This window comes from Lasiosphaeria miniovina, assembly GCF_030549165.1.
Source record: "Lasiosphaeria miniovina strain SMH2392-1A chromosome Unknown B0T26scaffold_8, whole genome shotgun sequence".
NCBI classification, from domain to species: Eukaryota; Fungi; Ascomycota; class Sordariomycetes; order Sordariales; family Lasiosphaeriaceae; genus Lasiosphaeria; species Lasiosphaeria miniovina.
The window spans coordinates 3651409-3664263 of NW_026848227.1; the positions used below are offsets into that span (position 1 = coordinate 3651409).

Here is a 12855-nt window from a genome sequence, read left to right on the forward strand (position 1 = left end):
GATCGATCAGCTCAAGCGACTCCATGACGATCCCAACAAAGTCCAGAACGCAGAGGACAAGTTCCATAGCTGCCGACAGCAAGACAATGAAGGCGTCGCGGCATTCCTTATGCGCTTCGAACGCTTGATGTACAAGGCCAAAGCCAACACGTGGCCTGACAACACAAAGATCTCCCTACTACGCAAGGGACTCAACAAGGTCACACGTACCCGGCTTGATACCCAGGTCATTGTCCCCAAGAACTACGATGACTTCGTCAAGTTACTTCAGAAGCTTGGAAACCCTGGCTCAGGCTCGTACAACAGCCATTCCAACGGTGGTCAATCGAACAACCATGCAACCCCGATGGATATCGGCGAACTTGCTTCTCTCGACCTTGCAGTCAAGCCTATTGACGGCATTGCCAAGCCAGTTCCTGGTCGCGAATACCTTACTTTAGCTGAATTACGCGAGCTGAAGGACCGTATGGATCGCGAATTCATCAACGACCTATCTGAGTAATCAGATATCGGTCCTGTCACAACACCCTGTCAGGCCACTACGCGCTCTGACAGCTCTGTACAATAACAACACATGCAGTCTATGCAGGACTGTCAGCCTCCCTTGACAGCCCTGGCCAACTGACTGTCTTCAACTACGGAATAGATTGATGGATCATGAAAATTACGTAAGCTTCGGGGCGAAGCTTTTCCGCCGGGGGGTAGTGTCACGGCATGGCCTGGACAGGCTCCTGTTTGGAGTGTGGTCTGTGCCTGACGTATCACGTGGCCCACAACTACCCATTTCCCCGCGCCCTGCGCGGTCCCCGTCATAGCTTCCTTCTTCATCTTTAGATTCTACGAATTCAGCGATGATTACTGCAGCCCTGTCTCTTTACGTTGACTGAGCCGTGATACCGGGGGTGCTGTGGGCCGGTGGGGCGGGGCTACGGACCCTAATTAATTATCATTAAATAAATAAGACGCGGCTTTTTTGGAATTTTTTTCTTTCTACATTGGACGGGTTATCTAGGAGCAAACACGAGGGCTGGAATTTCCCCACAATTACTATCACTGTCTGAGCCGCAGCCCTGCTAGGCTGGGCTGGGTTGGGGCTAGAACCAGACCCTTGAGACAGATGGCACAGGCGCCGTTGCGGTAAGAGGGTAGGTTACGACGAGAGACAGGGATAGAACCTTTTACGCGGCAACTCTATACTAGATCTATATTCGTAGCCCCTTTTCCGGAGGTATCTTATCGGAAAGTGTCGCCCACTTTTGAGCCACTTTTGAGCCACATTATCAAGTCACATACCTGTATATCCCTGCGTATCCCTTCATTCGTTACTTTCAGCCCTGGTCTCTTTTTCGGGCTCCCGGACTTCCGAATGCCCTCTTGTTTCTCCCTTGCTACGGCTGAGTCCCTTACGTAGTACGACTAAACAGACTGTTGAACCAGGGTTCCTTTGTCCTTTTCTTGGAAGCATAAAAGGCTTTCTTTCCTGTATTATTAGATAGGATGGAGACAGACAATTCACGACCCTTCAAGCCACTGTCAACTTTGATCACGGGTTAGAGAAAGCTATACGTCAAAACAGGTCAATTTTATATTAGTAGTTCAGGAATCTATAAAGTATCTTTGTATTTATATTCGTTATTTTAGTATTTAGGAACGTAAAAGCCGCGAGGGGCTTGACTTCCAAAATAGCGTAGTTTAATGTGCTACGCCTCTGCTATGCGAGGCACGGCGATGTATGAAAGGTGATGAATTGCTTGGGGAAGCTAAACTGTATCGGCCGGCAGGCGGGAAATCTATGATGGCGATAGGCTGGTGGTGCATGGACCATTAAGTGGTCCAGGCTAGGCCAGGCTTGGCCTGTGCCTAGCACATCTGCCAATGCAGGCAAACAACTCTCTTTAGTAGAGATACCTGCGTTATTTCCCCCTCAGAAGTCTGAAAGTTTCGGGACAAATCCTTCCCGCCTAGCCGTGTGGGTGGTTGCACTATATTGTGCCATCTCGTTGAGCGGCGCAGCGCCCTGTGGCGTCAATTTTCCTATCCCACGAAACACGCCCAGATGTGCGAAGCTGCTGATTGCATTTGGAGGCGCCGTTTCAATAGCGATGTGGCTTGCCTAGACCCGACAAACTACATTCGAATACATGGCTTTGAGGCCCAAAGACGCAGGGGCAACCTGCTGTGCGTTTAGGGTATTGCGGTGGCTGACACGCATACGCGCATCCAGACTGCGAGGGCTGAGAGATCTTGGTGTCTTCCTGCGCCCTGCCGCCAAAGTTGAATTTTTGCTGGGCAAGATATGGATGAGATGGCAGGTTTGTGCCCCGCTCATTCGCTGATCTTTACGCGCGTAAGTGCCAGTGTGTGAGGTGAGTGTGGGGGGGTACGGAAGTGCCTTTCAAAAGTTTTGCGCAATGCCAAGCCAGCCACACCCCTTTAGCTGAATGATCAGCGACCACACCACATCTGGTTTGGCCACGTAATCTTACCCCTCAACCCCGCTTCCACAGCTCAACAGTCAACACAACGATCAAGATGTCGCCAAATACAGATATTTCCATGCGTGCGCTTATAGTTACCCTCAAATCTCCTATTGTGGGCCTTTCTTCGGCCGATGTCTTTGCACAAACCGGGGTTTCCGTTAGTACCGTCAATCGAATATATGCCAGGGCTATTGAGCGTGGATTTGATCCAAATATACGGCCCTTAATTATTAAGGATGAATGGGTTGAAGATGCCCCTCGCTCTGGCCGTCCACGAAAACACACCCCCGAAAATACCGAGAAGGTTATCGCCAAGGTTCGCAAAGATCGATATGGCCGTGAGAAATCCTGTGCTGATCTGGCCGGTGAGCTCAGTACCGAGGGCCTCGACATCTCAGCTATCACAATCTGGAGGATCCTCAAATTAGCAGGATTCAACAAAACGAAGCCAACGAGGAAGCCTGGATTGACGAAGAAGATGAAGGAGGAACGACTGAAGTGGTGTCTTGATCATAAAGATTGGACTTTAGAAGATTGGAAACGTGTTATTTGGTCTGATGAAACTTCTATTGTATTACTTCATCGCCGAGGAGGATATCGTATTTGGAGGAAAGCTGATGAGCGTTTTCTTAAAAGCTGTATTCGTGAACGGTGGAAAGGATATTCGGAGTTTATGTTTTGGGGTTGCTTTTCGTACGATCAAAAGGGGCCTTGCCATTGTTGGCTTCCGGAAACAAAGGCTGAAAAGGAGCAAGCTGAGAAGGATCTTGAGGAATGGAATAAGGAGTTGGAACCAATAATGCGTGAAGAGTGGGAGTTGGATACCAAAATGGGAAGGCTCTCTTTGGTTACGAAACGAGGCAGAAAACCACAATGGCGATGGAACAAAGCGAACGGCAAACTCGTACGAGAATCCAAGGGAGGCATCGACTGGTATCGCTATCAAACCAAGATCCTTATACCAAAGCTTATCCCTTTCGCCAAAAGCTGTGGGCCGAATACGCTTGTTCAGGAGGATAAGGCTGGCGCACACGCTCATCGCGCTCAACAGCGTATATACGATATCCATCAGGTACTCCGCCTCCTCTGGCCAGGTAACTCACCTGATCTTAATATGATAGAGCCTTGTTGGTTCTGGATGAAGAGAGAAACAACCAAAAAGGGAGCCCCAAAAAGCAGGGCTGAGGCTATTCGAGCATGGGAACATTGCTGGAACGAAAAACTTACTCAGCAGCGTATTCAAGCCTGGATTGAAAGGATTGTTGAGCATATACAACAGGTAATAAAGTGCGAAGGAGGTAACGAGTATCGAGAGGGCCGGAAAAGAATAAGGAGCTAGGGGGCCAAGATGGCCAGGGTCGTATGTAATTAAAGAGGGTGGCTTTCTTGGCACTGCGCAAAACTTTTGAAAGGCACCTCCGTACCTCGCCCCCTTTTGGATATGGACGCGACCATGCACGATGCAGTGCGGGAACCGAAATGGAGCTGGAATTCTGCGGAAAGAGCAGGTGGACAAATCTAGACAACCCAGGCAGGTACGGCACCTGCTTAACAGTATAATCCGCGGCAGTCTTTCTCCACCCCATTGTTTTCCGTCTTTTCCGTCTCGCTTTTGTCATTCCATGCAATTACTCCACCTAGATCTTTACACAAACACAAGACCGCTATTTGAGCTTCGCAGCACCAAGAACCAAACTTACCCCCGATATCAGCACCACAAATGGCATCACCGAGCAAGCGAATCGTGCTCGTCGCCGGCGCAACCGGCAAGCAGGGCCGCGCGACAGCCCGCCACCTGCTTCGGCTCCCGCAACCATCTGCGTCCGAAGAATGGACGGTGTGGGCACTGACGCGCAACGCAGGGTCGACCGCGGCGCTGTCGCTGCTGCGCGAGGCCGAAGATACGGGCGGCGGCGCGGGCAGCCACATCGAGCTCGTCGAGGGCGACTTGGACGAACCCGACTCGATACGCGCTATTTTCGACCGCGGCGGCGCAGGCATCTATGGCGTGTTCGCCGTGTTTGCCTTTCAGGGACTCGGCGCGAAGCCGGACAAGGAGCGCGGCCAGGCCAAGGTGGGTAGTGTGCGCGAAAGGACGGGTCGTCTCACGCCTGTCTGTCTGTCATCATTCGGCTTATCCCCCCGTGCGGGCGGGCATGGTAACAAGACTGCATGATAATGACTCAGGGGCGGGGGTGGGGGCGGATTGCCGCATGCAGGCTGACATGACACCGACGGTGTGCAGCTGCTGGCCAACCTGTCGCTGGAGTTCCGCGTACCGGCGTTTGTCTACTCGAGCACGGTCCCGACCAGCTCCAACATCGACGACACGACCGAGCCGGGGCACAAGGTCAAGCGCGAGATTGAGGACTACTGCCAGACGGAGCTAGGCCCGCAGGGGCTGAACTGGACGTGGGTTTACTGTCCCCTTTTCTAGCCGACTCCGATCATCCTTCTTTGGATCAATTTCCATTTGCATACAACCCCTTTCGAAACGCCACTGACACGGTGTTGCGGCCCAACAGTTTCCTGAGACCAGGCATCTTCATGGAGAACTTCGAGGGCGGGCTCGGGCCCATCACGACTGCCATCTTCCACCACGGGCTGAAAAAGGACACGACCATCCTGCCGATTGTATGCGCCACTGGACTTTCCACCTACCCTCTAGCATTACTGACAAACCTTACTATCCCAGGCCTCAGACGACATAGGCAAGCTCGCGGCGGGGATATTCGCGGTACGTCGCCCCCCCATCCCGCCAAATTCCACATGCACTTGCCCGCTGACTTCGCGGGCCAGAACCACGCGCAGTACCTGCACAAGACGCTGGTGGCCACGTCGGGCGCGGCGACCATGCAGGAGGTGGTGGACGGGTACCGGCGCGCCACGGGGAAGGCCATGCCCGCGGTGCCGGCGTTTGCGGCGGCCGTGCTGCTGTACCTAAACGCGGGCGTGCGCAACATGTACGTCCTGCCATTTCTCTGCTGTCTCCTTTTCTCCCGGCCACCGACAACAACAAGAGTCTGAGTTTGTGCTGACCACTGAGACAGAATCCAGCAAGTCGAGCGCAACCACGAGGCGCGGGCTAGCGGCGAGCTGGCAACGTTCGAAGTCGAGGTGGCGCTGGCGCGGAGTGTCTGCGAGGTGCAGGATTTCGAGCAGTGGACGCGCGGCAAGGCGGAGGCGGCGGCAGCGGCCGTCACCAAAGGACTCGCTGCCGATGCGGCGGAAGGGAACAGGAGCTGGAACAATGTGTCGCTGTTCAAGGTCTTGACTGGTCGGGCTTAGTGTTGCGAGTTTCTTTGTTTGTTGACTCAGTTGGGGGAAGAGCTTGCACGGCGTTTAGAGTGTTGCGGATATGTATTTAAGGGGGTTGGGGGAGTTGGCAAGTGTGTGAGAATAATGCAGATCTTTGGAAAATAGTTGCAGAAGGGTGTGTGGATGTCCAATTATCCTAATTATCCTGATTCATGTCACTTGACACGAGTTTAATTCGGCTGCTTAACCTATCGATGGGCTGTAAACAAATCGCCAATATCCGATAACACGTGTAAGAAAATCCAGCCTCCCTTGTTAGTTCCAATTCCTTCCTGTCTACGTACCTAGGCAACCACGGCTCTAGAATCGCTCGTGCGACTTGGTCTAGATCTAGGTGCTATAGCCTTGCTTAAGTCAAACCTCCACCCAGAGAAACGCACCACTCGCCACTCCAAGAAACCAGCGCGCTCATTAATCCGCTATGGATAATGTTGAATTCCAGAAGACCGCCCAAGTCCCAATCCCAGCCCCAGTATCATGCCCATGCCCGACTCCTATCACACCATCTCGCCCGCGCGAAACGTCTCGTCGCGGGCCTGCTTCAAAAACGGCAGCAGCGCCGTGCCGCCCGTGCCCGTGAGCTTGAGCAAATCCAGCTCCGCAGAATACCGCTTCCCACCCTTTGCCTCCGCAGCAGCAGCAGCAGCAGCAGCCGTTTTCCGCCAAGAGGCCGTGGCGAGGTTGACTACGCCCTTGCCAACATTACCACCAGCCGTTCCCATAGGACAAGCAGCCGGCGGCGGCGGCTGGCGGGCGGGCACGATGATGTACCGCGCGACGATCTGCAGGTGCTTGTTGCGGAGCGCGGCCAGGGCGCGCGTGGTCCCCTGGAACGCCTCCTGCAGCTGCGTCAGCTCGCCGGGGGCTATTGGGTTTGGGCCTGCCGGGCAGGTTTCCACTTTGCTGCCTGCGGCTGCGGCTGCGGCTGCGGCCCGCAAGTCGGCCATGGCCTGGCGGATGCCGCCCGGGCGGATGCGCGAGACGTGGTCGAGGAAGCGCCGGTGCGGGTCGGGCATGTACGCTCTGACTTCGGCGTGGAAGCCCTCGCCGCGGCCGCGCGGGCAGTTGCCGGACTGAGACGGCGACAGCACAGCAGCGGGTGGCTCTGTCTTCGCTGCTGCTGCGGCGTCGTTCCCGCACGACGTGTGCTCGACGCCGAGGACCAGGTCGATGAACTGGATTAGCGAGCTCTGGCCGTTGCTGCCGCCGCGCAGCTGGCGCCAGGCGCCGTGGCCGTGGCCCTCGTCAAGGAAGACGCCGCGCGGCAGCCCCGCGTCGGCCATGTTCCAGCTACCGGCCAGCAGCGGGCGCACGCGGTGGTAGAAGACGGCGGGGCGGCAGCGGTCGTCCATGCGCTCGAGCAGCGCGGCGATGCGGCCGATGCAGCGCGCCATCTCGCGCAGCGCGTGCGTCACGGCCGCGTAGTCGCCTTCCTCGACTGCGTCGAGCGCGTCGAGCATGGCCGGGATCATGTAGGCGCCCTGCGCCTCGATGGCCACCGACACCATGAGGAACCAGGACTCGTCCTCGGTGCCGGTGATGGTGTGCAAGGCGTGCAGCGAGTCGAGGTCTGCGAACCCGAGCGTGGGATTGCTCGACCGGAAGTTCCAGAGATTCAGGGACGCAAAGGTTGCCACCGGAGGCAGGCCCAGGCGGCCCGATGCCCGGAGGAGCGGGACCGTGATGGACGGCGGCAATACCTGGAGTTGCAGTCAGCCATGGGTGACAAATCGCCACGAACGAAGTCAGATATTACTCACCTCGCTGGGCATGTCGCCGCCCCATATGTAACCATGGGCGATAAAGGCCAGGATCACATATGCCCGCCTCCATTCTACCACGGTTGACAAGTGGTCAGCCGACAGGACCGGCAGCCTGTCGACTTTATCGCGCACCGTCCTGTTCTCTATCGACCCAGGAAGCTCGGCTATCAGCGACTCCCAGGGGCCGTAGTAGGGGTCGGATAGCTCGGTGAGAGGAGCGTTCTCTGGCAGGAACCCATTCGAGGAAATGGCGTACTCTGCAAAGAGGGCCCGGTAGCGGCTAGGGCTGAAAGCATCTTTGGAAAGCAACGGCGGCATCGCTGGGGGGATCGACATGGTCTAGACAATGCGGCGGGGAGGTAAATCGATGATGACGTGACTGGAGAGAGAGTGAAGGATCGGCCGACACAAGAGGATATTATATCCGCCACAGCACCACTAGAGAGGGAATGGAATTAAGCCGAGGTAGACGGGTCCGCGCGTACAGAGGATAAGTGAGGTCTAAGATCCGAAGGACGAATGACGAATGACTATAGAAAGCTCCTAGACCGCGCTGAGGAAGAGGAGGAGAGAAGCCGGACAGCGTAATCAGAAAATTAAACCCTGCACCAGCCGTGCTAACCAACAACGTCGACGCTACCGCAGTCGGCTTCTAGCTAATCACAGCCCTGCCCTTTCCCCAAGACCCCTGCACCATTGGCTAAACCGCGCTGCAAGAGGTGGAGAGTAGTGTTATCCTGTGCCATCAACACTATCTCCTTATGCCGGATTGAAAACGATCGCATTGGCCTCCGTGTTGGGGGCGACGACTAGGTCCGCAAGAGCCTGCACAGCACCCAGGGTGGTCAGAACGGAAGCAAGCACGAACGGAACGTCACGGGAGCAGAAAATGGCTCGACCGGGGTCTTGCAGGGGTTTGAGCACGCTGACGATTGGCAGATTACCTTTTTTTTCCTTTTTTTTCTTTGCGGCCCCCTAGCTAGGCTCGGGACGGAAGACGGATGGCAGGGGGGACGGAGCGCGGGAAGTGGGTCCGTCGCGCTTCCGTCCCTCGATTTCCGGTCTCGGGGCCACAAACCAACAACGCAGCGGGGCCGCAGCTAAGGGTGATATAAATGTCGATCAGAGAGGTCGTTGTCGAACGGGAAGAGGTTCAAGAAACCGATCCAACCGTTCAACCTTGGGCTCCAAGAGACTCAATTCTCCTCGACACTTTGCTGGACGGGCAACGTCGCATCGCAGAGAACTGTCTTTATTGAACTGGTGACAATCGTGCCATAGTTGCACACCGACTTTCGCAGCGTGTTACTCAAAATGGACTTCCAGACCCTGGTTAAGATCCTCCGGGCAGGCCGGGTTCCCGACTTCCATCCTGATGCCGACTCCTTTGCGTACGCAGACGCACTGGACGCTCAGGACGGGCTCAGCCATCTCCGGGAACAGTTTATTATCCCGACCAGGGCGTCGCTCAAGAAGAGGGCGCTGGATGGTACTGTTCCAGGTAAGTAGCTGCGTCCCAAGGTGACACTGAGTGGGAGACTGAAACGGTCAAACCGCGCTACCACCTTGATGTTTCGGTTGCTGACAATGCATCAACAGACGCGCCAAGTCCGCGCCCAAGGACAAACGGCTCAACCAAGAGCAGCCACCGAGACAAAAAAGACGGGAACGACGACAATGATCCGTCTGTCTACCTGATCGGTAACTCGCTCGGCGCACAGCCACGAGCGGTACAGGCGCACGTCGACGCACAGCTCGAGACGTGGGCGTCGCTCGGGGTGAATGGTCACTTTACGGCTCTGGAAAACTCACCCCTGGGGGCGAGCTGGCAAGACCTGGCCGAGGAGTGCGGGCGCAAGTTTGTGCCCATCGTGGGCGCGGCCTCGGCGAGCGAGGTCGTCGTCATGAACACGCTGACGACGAACCTGCACCTCATGATGGCGAGCTTCTACCGGCCCACCGAGAAGCGGCACAAGATCCTGCTCGAGTGGCGGCCCTTTCCCAGCGACTGGGTGAGCCTGCTGCGCCCCACCCCCCCGTGATCAACACAGGTGCCAGGCTGATGCTTTTGCCTTGGCTCTAGTACGCCGTCCAGTCGCAGATCGCCTGGCACGGGCTCGACCCGGCCACGTCTATGGTGGAGATCCAGCCCGACGCGGACCAGTACTTGGCGACAGCGGCCGTCCTCGCGGCCATCGACGAGCACGCCGACTCGGCGGCGCTGCTGCTGCTTCCGGGGATCCAGTACTACACGGGCCAGCTGCTCGACATGGCGCGCATCACGGCGCACGCCAAGGCGCGCGGCGTGCCCGTGGTGGGCTGGGACCTGGCGCACGCGGCCGGCAACGTCGAGCTGCGGCTGCATGAGTGGGGCGTCGACTTCGCTGTGTGGTGCACGTACAAGTACCTCAACGCCGGGCCGGGCGCCATCGCCGGCGCGTTCGTGCACGAGCGGCACCACGGCCGCGACGGGCCGCAGGAGGAAGACGGAGAGGCGAAAGGCGGCAGCAGCGTCTGGGGCGCGGGCCAGTTCCGGCACCGGCTGGCGGGCTGGTACGGCGCGGACAAGAGCGTGCGCTTCGACATGGCCAAGACGTTTGTGCCGACGCCTGGCGCGCCCGGCTACCAGCTGTCGAACCCGTCGGCCATCGACCTCGCGGCGCTGTCGGCGGCGCTGTCCGTGTTTGGCCAGACCAGCATGGCGGCGCTGCGCGACAAGGCGCTGCTGCTGACGGCGTACGCGGAGCATCTGTTGGGGACGTCGCTGCCGTCGTCTGCTGGCAATGGTCACGTTGCGGGACAGCCCGCGTTTCGCATCATCACGCCGGCAAACCCGGCCGAGCGCGGGTCGCAGCTGAGCCTGCTGCTACTGCGGCCAGGCTTGCTGGACCGCGTGAGCCGCTATCTCGTGCAAAATGGCGTCGTGTTCGATGCGCGGAAGCCCGACGTGATCCGCGTCGCGCCGGTTCCCATGTACTGCTCTTTTGTGGATGTTTGGCGGTTTGCCGATGTGTTTCGGCGCGCGATTGCGGTGTCGAGCGCCTGATGATGTATTGTGATTGGCGTCATTTCGAGCCCGGTCTCTTGCAGTGTCGAGCGCCTGATGGTGCATTGTTATTGGCGTCATTTCGAGTCCAGTCTCTTGCAGTGGGGGGTCAGAGCTCTTTCTGTATCCGCGGACTTGGTTTCACTGGTCTCAATAAATGGACTGTATAAGGCAGCTGCGCCCGGGCTGCGCAGCATCGGTGTAGCAGTGCACTCCCGGAAAAGGAAGCGACGGGTCAGTTAGCTCTACTCTACAGTACTCTTTCCAACTACCTAATCAGAAATCGTCCTGTGACCCAAGGCTGCAGTCATATTCCCCTCTCCCCGCTTGCGTGTCTTGCTCTTTCCGCCTTTCGCAAGAGGCAACCATCGTCAAAGTACCTTCGCCCGCAGATCAATTGACGCGCTTCTCTCCCACCATGAAGCTCCTCAACACTCGCACCCTGCAGCTCGAGTCTTTCTTTAACCTTGACGACAAATTCCCCCCCTATTCCATCCTGTCGCATACGTGGGAAGATGACGAGGTGCTCTTCTCCGACATGGCCGATCTTGCTAAAGCTCGACAAAGGGCCGGATTTGCCAAGGTCGAGGCGGCTTGCGCGCTTGCCGCTAGCCAACATCTTGACTACATTTGGATCGACACGTGCTGCATCGACAAGTCCAGCAGCGCCGAGCTTACCGAGGCCATCAATTCCATGTACCAGTGGTACCAGTTCGCCCGAACCTGCTACGCCTACCTCTGCGACGTCGACGACGTGTAGGGGCTGATAAAGGCGAGGTGGTTCACCAGGGGGTGGACGCTACAGGAGCTGATCGCTCCCCACCATGTCGAGTTCTACTCTAGCAAGTGGCAGCTTCTAGGGGAAAAGAAGGACGAGGCCCTCGTGGCCTTGATATGTCGAGCCAGCAACGTTGACGAAATGGTTCTAGTACACAAACTCCCGCTAAGCTCGGTCAGCGTGGTAAGAAAGATGTTCTGGGCCTCGGGACGGACGACAAGCCGAGTTGAGGACGAAGCTTACTGCTTGATGGGACTCTTTGACATCAACATGCCCCTGATATACGGCGAAGGATCTCGGGCATTCCGGCGTCTACAAGAAGAGATCATTAAAATATCCGACGAACAGTCCATCCTGGCATGGTATTGGCTGGGCGAACCGTCCAGGTCCCTCTCATGGCCCACGTTGATGTTTCACGACATTCTTGCCCCGTCGCCCCGTCATTTCGCCCTATCAGGATGCATTTCTATGCATGCCTACTCCCGGCCCTTTCTCCCGACCTGGAGGAAAACGACTTCTCTCACCAAGGAGGGATTGAGGCTTACAGTCATGGTTCGGCAAGACTCTGGGGATTCTGTTCGCCAACTCACTGGAGAAAAAAGTGTCGTGGCTGTTCTGGCTTGCCAAGTTGGGCCTATCCCCGGAACGTATCCTACGCTAATTCTTACCGAGCGTGGGAAATCAGCCACCGGCAGGCCATTGTATTATCGGGTCTTGAACGGAGCAAAAATGTCGACATTTTCCCCCGGGGCAATTGCTTTGTTTCCGAGGAACAAAACTCGAAATGCGGGGGCATCCCCAGATACTGCTCAAGGTCCTGTTACTTCGGATTTTTTGACTCCACTCTATGGTGTGTTATTCCTACCCTACACACAATCCTCTTACCATGAAGGCTAATGACCAATCTTGTAGCTTTCCAGAACCAAATCTTAACGCGTCAGGATATTGTGCTCCTGAGAACTGCCGTGACGGAGGTTTCGCCTCAGACCCAACTTCTCAGCCTGCCGACCCTTTCACCCGCTTCTGAATATAATTTCCTGCTCGTTCCTTCACCATGCGAGACACGGGAAGTTATCATCACCGTCTCGGACCTAGCCCCCGCAGATTCGTGGGACCGCACTTGTCTCCACTTCGTTACCGCGCAGAGAGAGCACTGTTGCGACAAGCACAACGTACAACCCCACAAACACCGAATGGGGGCTGCGTCTATTTTGGTCACAACAAGAGAGGCGAAGCCTCATGACGGTGCGCAGGTTGTGAAGAGAGCGATCATAGTGCTTGGAACAACGCACCTTTTTCCAGACACGAGGCCGTTTTCACCTGGCGGACTAGGCAGGTACATACCATGGTGCCACTTGCTGGAAAACAAAGGAAGCCTTAGCTTGAAGGATGTTTTGGAGGCAAGTGCCCGGGATTGGGAAGATTCGGGCCACTACTCCGCCCTTGCGCTTGACCTTGACACTACTCTCT

The 12855-nt window shown here is 56.5% G+C and overlaps 5 protein-coding genes across 5 annotated transcripts; 3 read left to right on the plus strand and 2 right to left on the minus strand.

Moving 5' to 3' along the window:
* Nucleotides 1–1767: 1767 nt before the first annotated feature.
* On the minus strand, nucleotides 1768–2335 carry B0T26DRAFT_733333 (uncharacterized protein). The gene has a single exon (XM_060443144.1). The coding sequence runs from the start codon at nucleotides 2327–2329 to the stop codon at nucleotides 2114–2116; it is 216 nt and encodes a 71-aa protein (XP_060290801.1). The 5' UTR covers nucleotides 2330–2335; the 3' UTR covers nucleotides 1768–2113.
* A 1490-nt stretch (nucleotides 2336–3825) lies between these two features.
* B0T26DRAFT_733342 (uncharacterized protein) lies at nucleotides 3826–5922 on the plus strand. Its single transcript, XM_060443145.1, has 6 exons — nucleotides 3826–4554; nucleotides 4726–4892; nucleotides 5006–5114; nucleotides 5176–5217; nucleotides 5280–5443; nucleotides 5531–5922. Exons 1-6 carry the CDS (start codon nucleotides 4201–4203, stop codon nucleotides 5766–5768), a joined length of 1074 nt encoding a protein of 357 aa, XP_060290802.1. The 5' UTR covers nucleotides 3826–4200; the 3' UTR covers nucleotides 5769–5922.
* Nucleotides 5923–6295: 373 nt separating this feature from the next.
* On the minus strand, nucleotides 6296–7879 carry B0T26DRAFT_744590 (Indoleamine 2,3-dioxygenase; the record flags this gene model as incomplete). Its single annotated transcript, XM_060444434.1, has 2 exons — nucleotides 6296–7498; nucleotides 7559–7879. The coding sequence occupies 2 exons, from the start codon at nucleotides 7877–7879 to the stop codon at nucleotides 6296–6298; spliced, it is 1524 nt and encodes a 507-aa protein (XP_060290803.1).
* A 996-nt stretch (nucleotides 7880–8875) lies between these two features.
* On the plus strand, nucleotides 8876–10607 carry B0T26DRAFT_744591 (pyridoxal phosphate-dependent transferase; the record flags this gene model as incomplete). Its single annotated transcript, XM_060444435.1, has 3 exons — nucleotides 8876–9062; nucleotides 9224–9573; nucleotides 9645–10607. 3 exons carry the CDS (start codon nucleotides 8876–8878, stop codon nucleotides 10605–10607), a joined length of 1500 nt encoding a protein of 499 aa, XP_060290804.1.
* A 418-nt stretch (nucleotides 10608–11025) lies between these two features.
* Nucleotides 11026–12282, plus strand: B0T26DRAFT_658285 (heterokaryon incompatibility protein-domain-containing protein; the record flags this gene model as incomplete). The annotated part of the gene is given in 2 exon segments (XM_060438856.1): nucleotides 11026–11361; nucleotides 11380–12282. 2 exon segments carry the CDS (start codon nucleotides 11026–11028, stop codon nucleotides 12280–12282), a joined length of 1239 nt encoding a protein of 412 aa, XP_060290805.1.
* Between the last annotated feature and the right edge of the window lie 573 nt (nucleotides 12283–12855).

Coding starts and splice junctions, on each gene's coding strand:
- B0T26DRAFT_733333 (XM_060443144.1), bottom strand. CDS start 2,329: ATGAGCGGGGCACAAACCTGCCATCTCATCCATATCTTGCCCAGCAAA.
- B0T26DRAFT_733342 (XM_060443145.1), top strand. CDS start 4,201: ATGGCATCACCGAGCAAGCGAATCGTGCTCGTCGCCGGCGCAACCGGC. Junction 5,115..5,175: donor ACACGACCATCCTGCCGATT/GTATGCGCCACT, acceptor TTACTATCCCAG/GCCTCAGACGACATAGGCAA. Junction 5,218..5,279: donor TCGCGGCGGGGATATTCGCG/GTACGTCGCCCC, acceptor TTCGCGGGCCAG/AACCACGCGCAGTACCTGCA.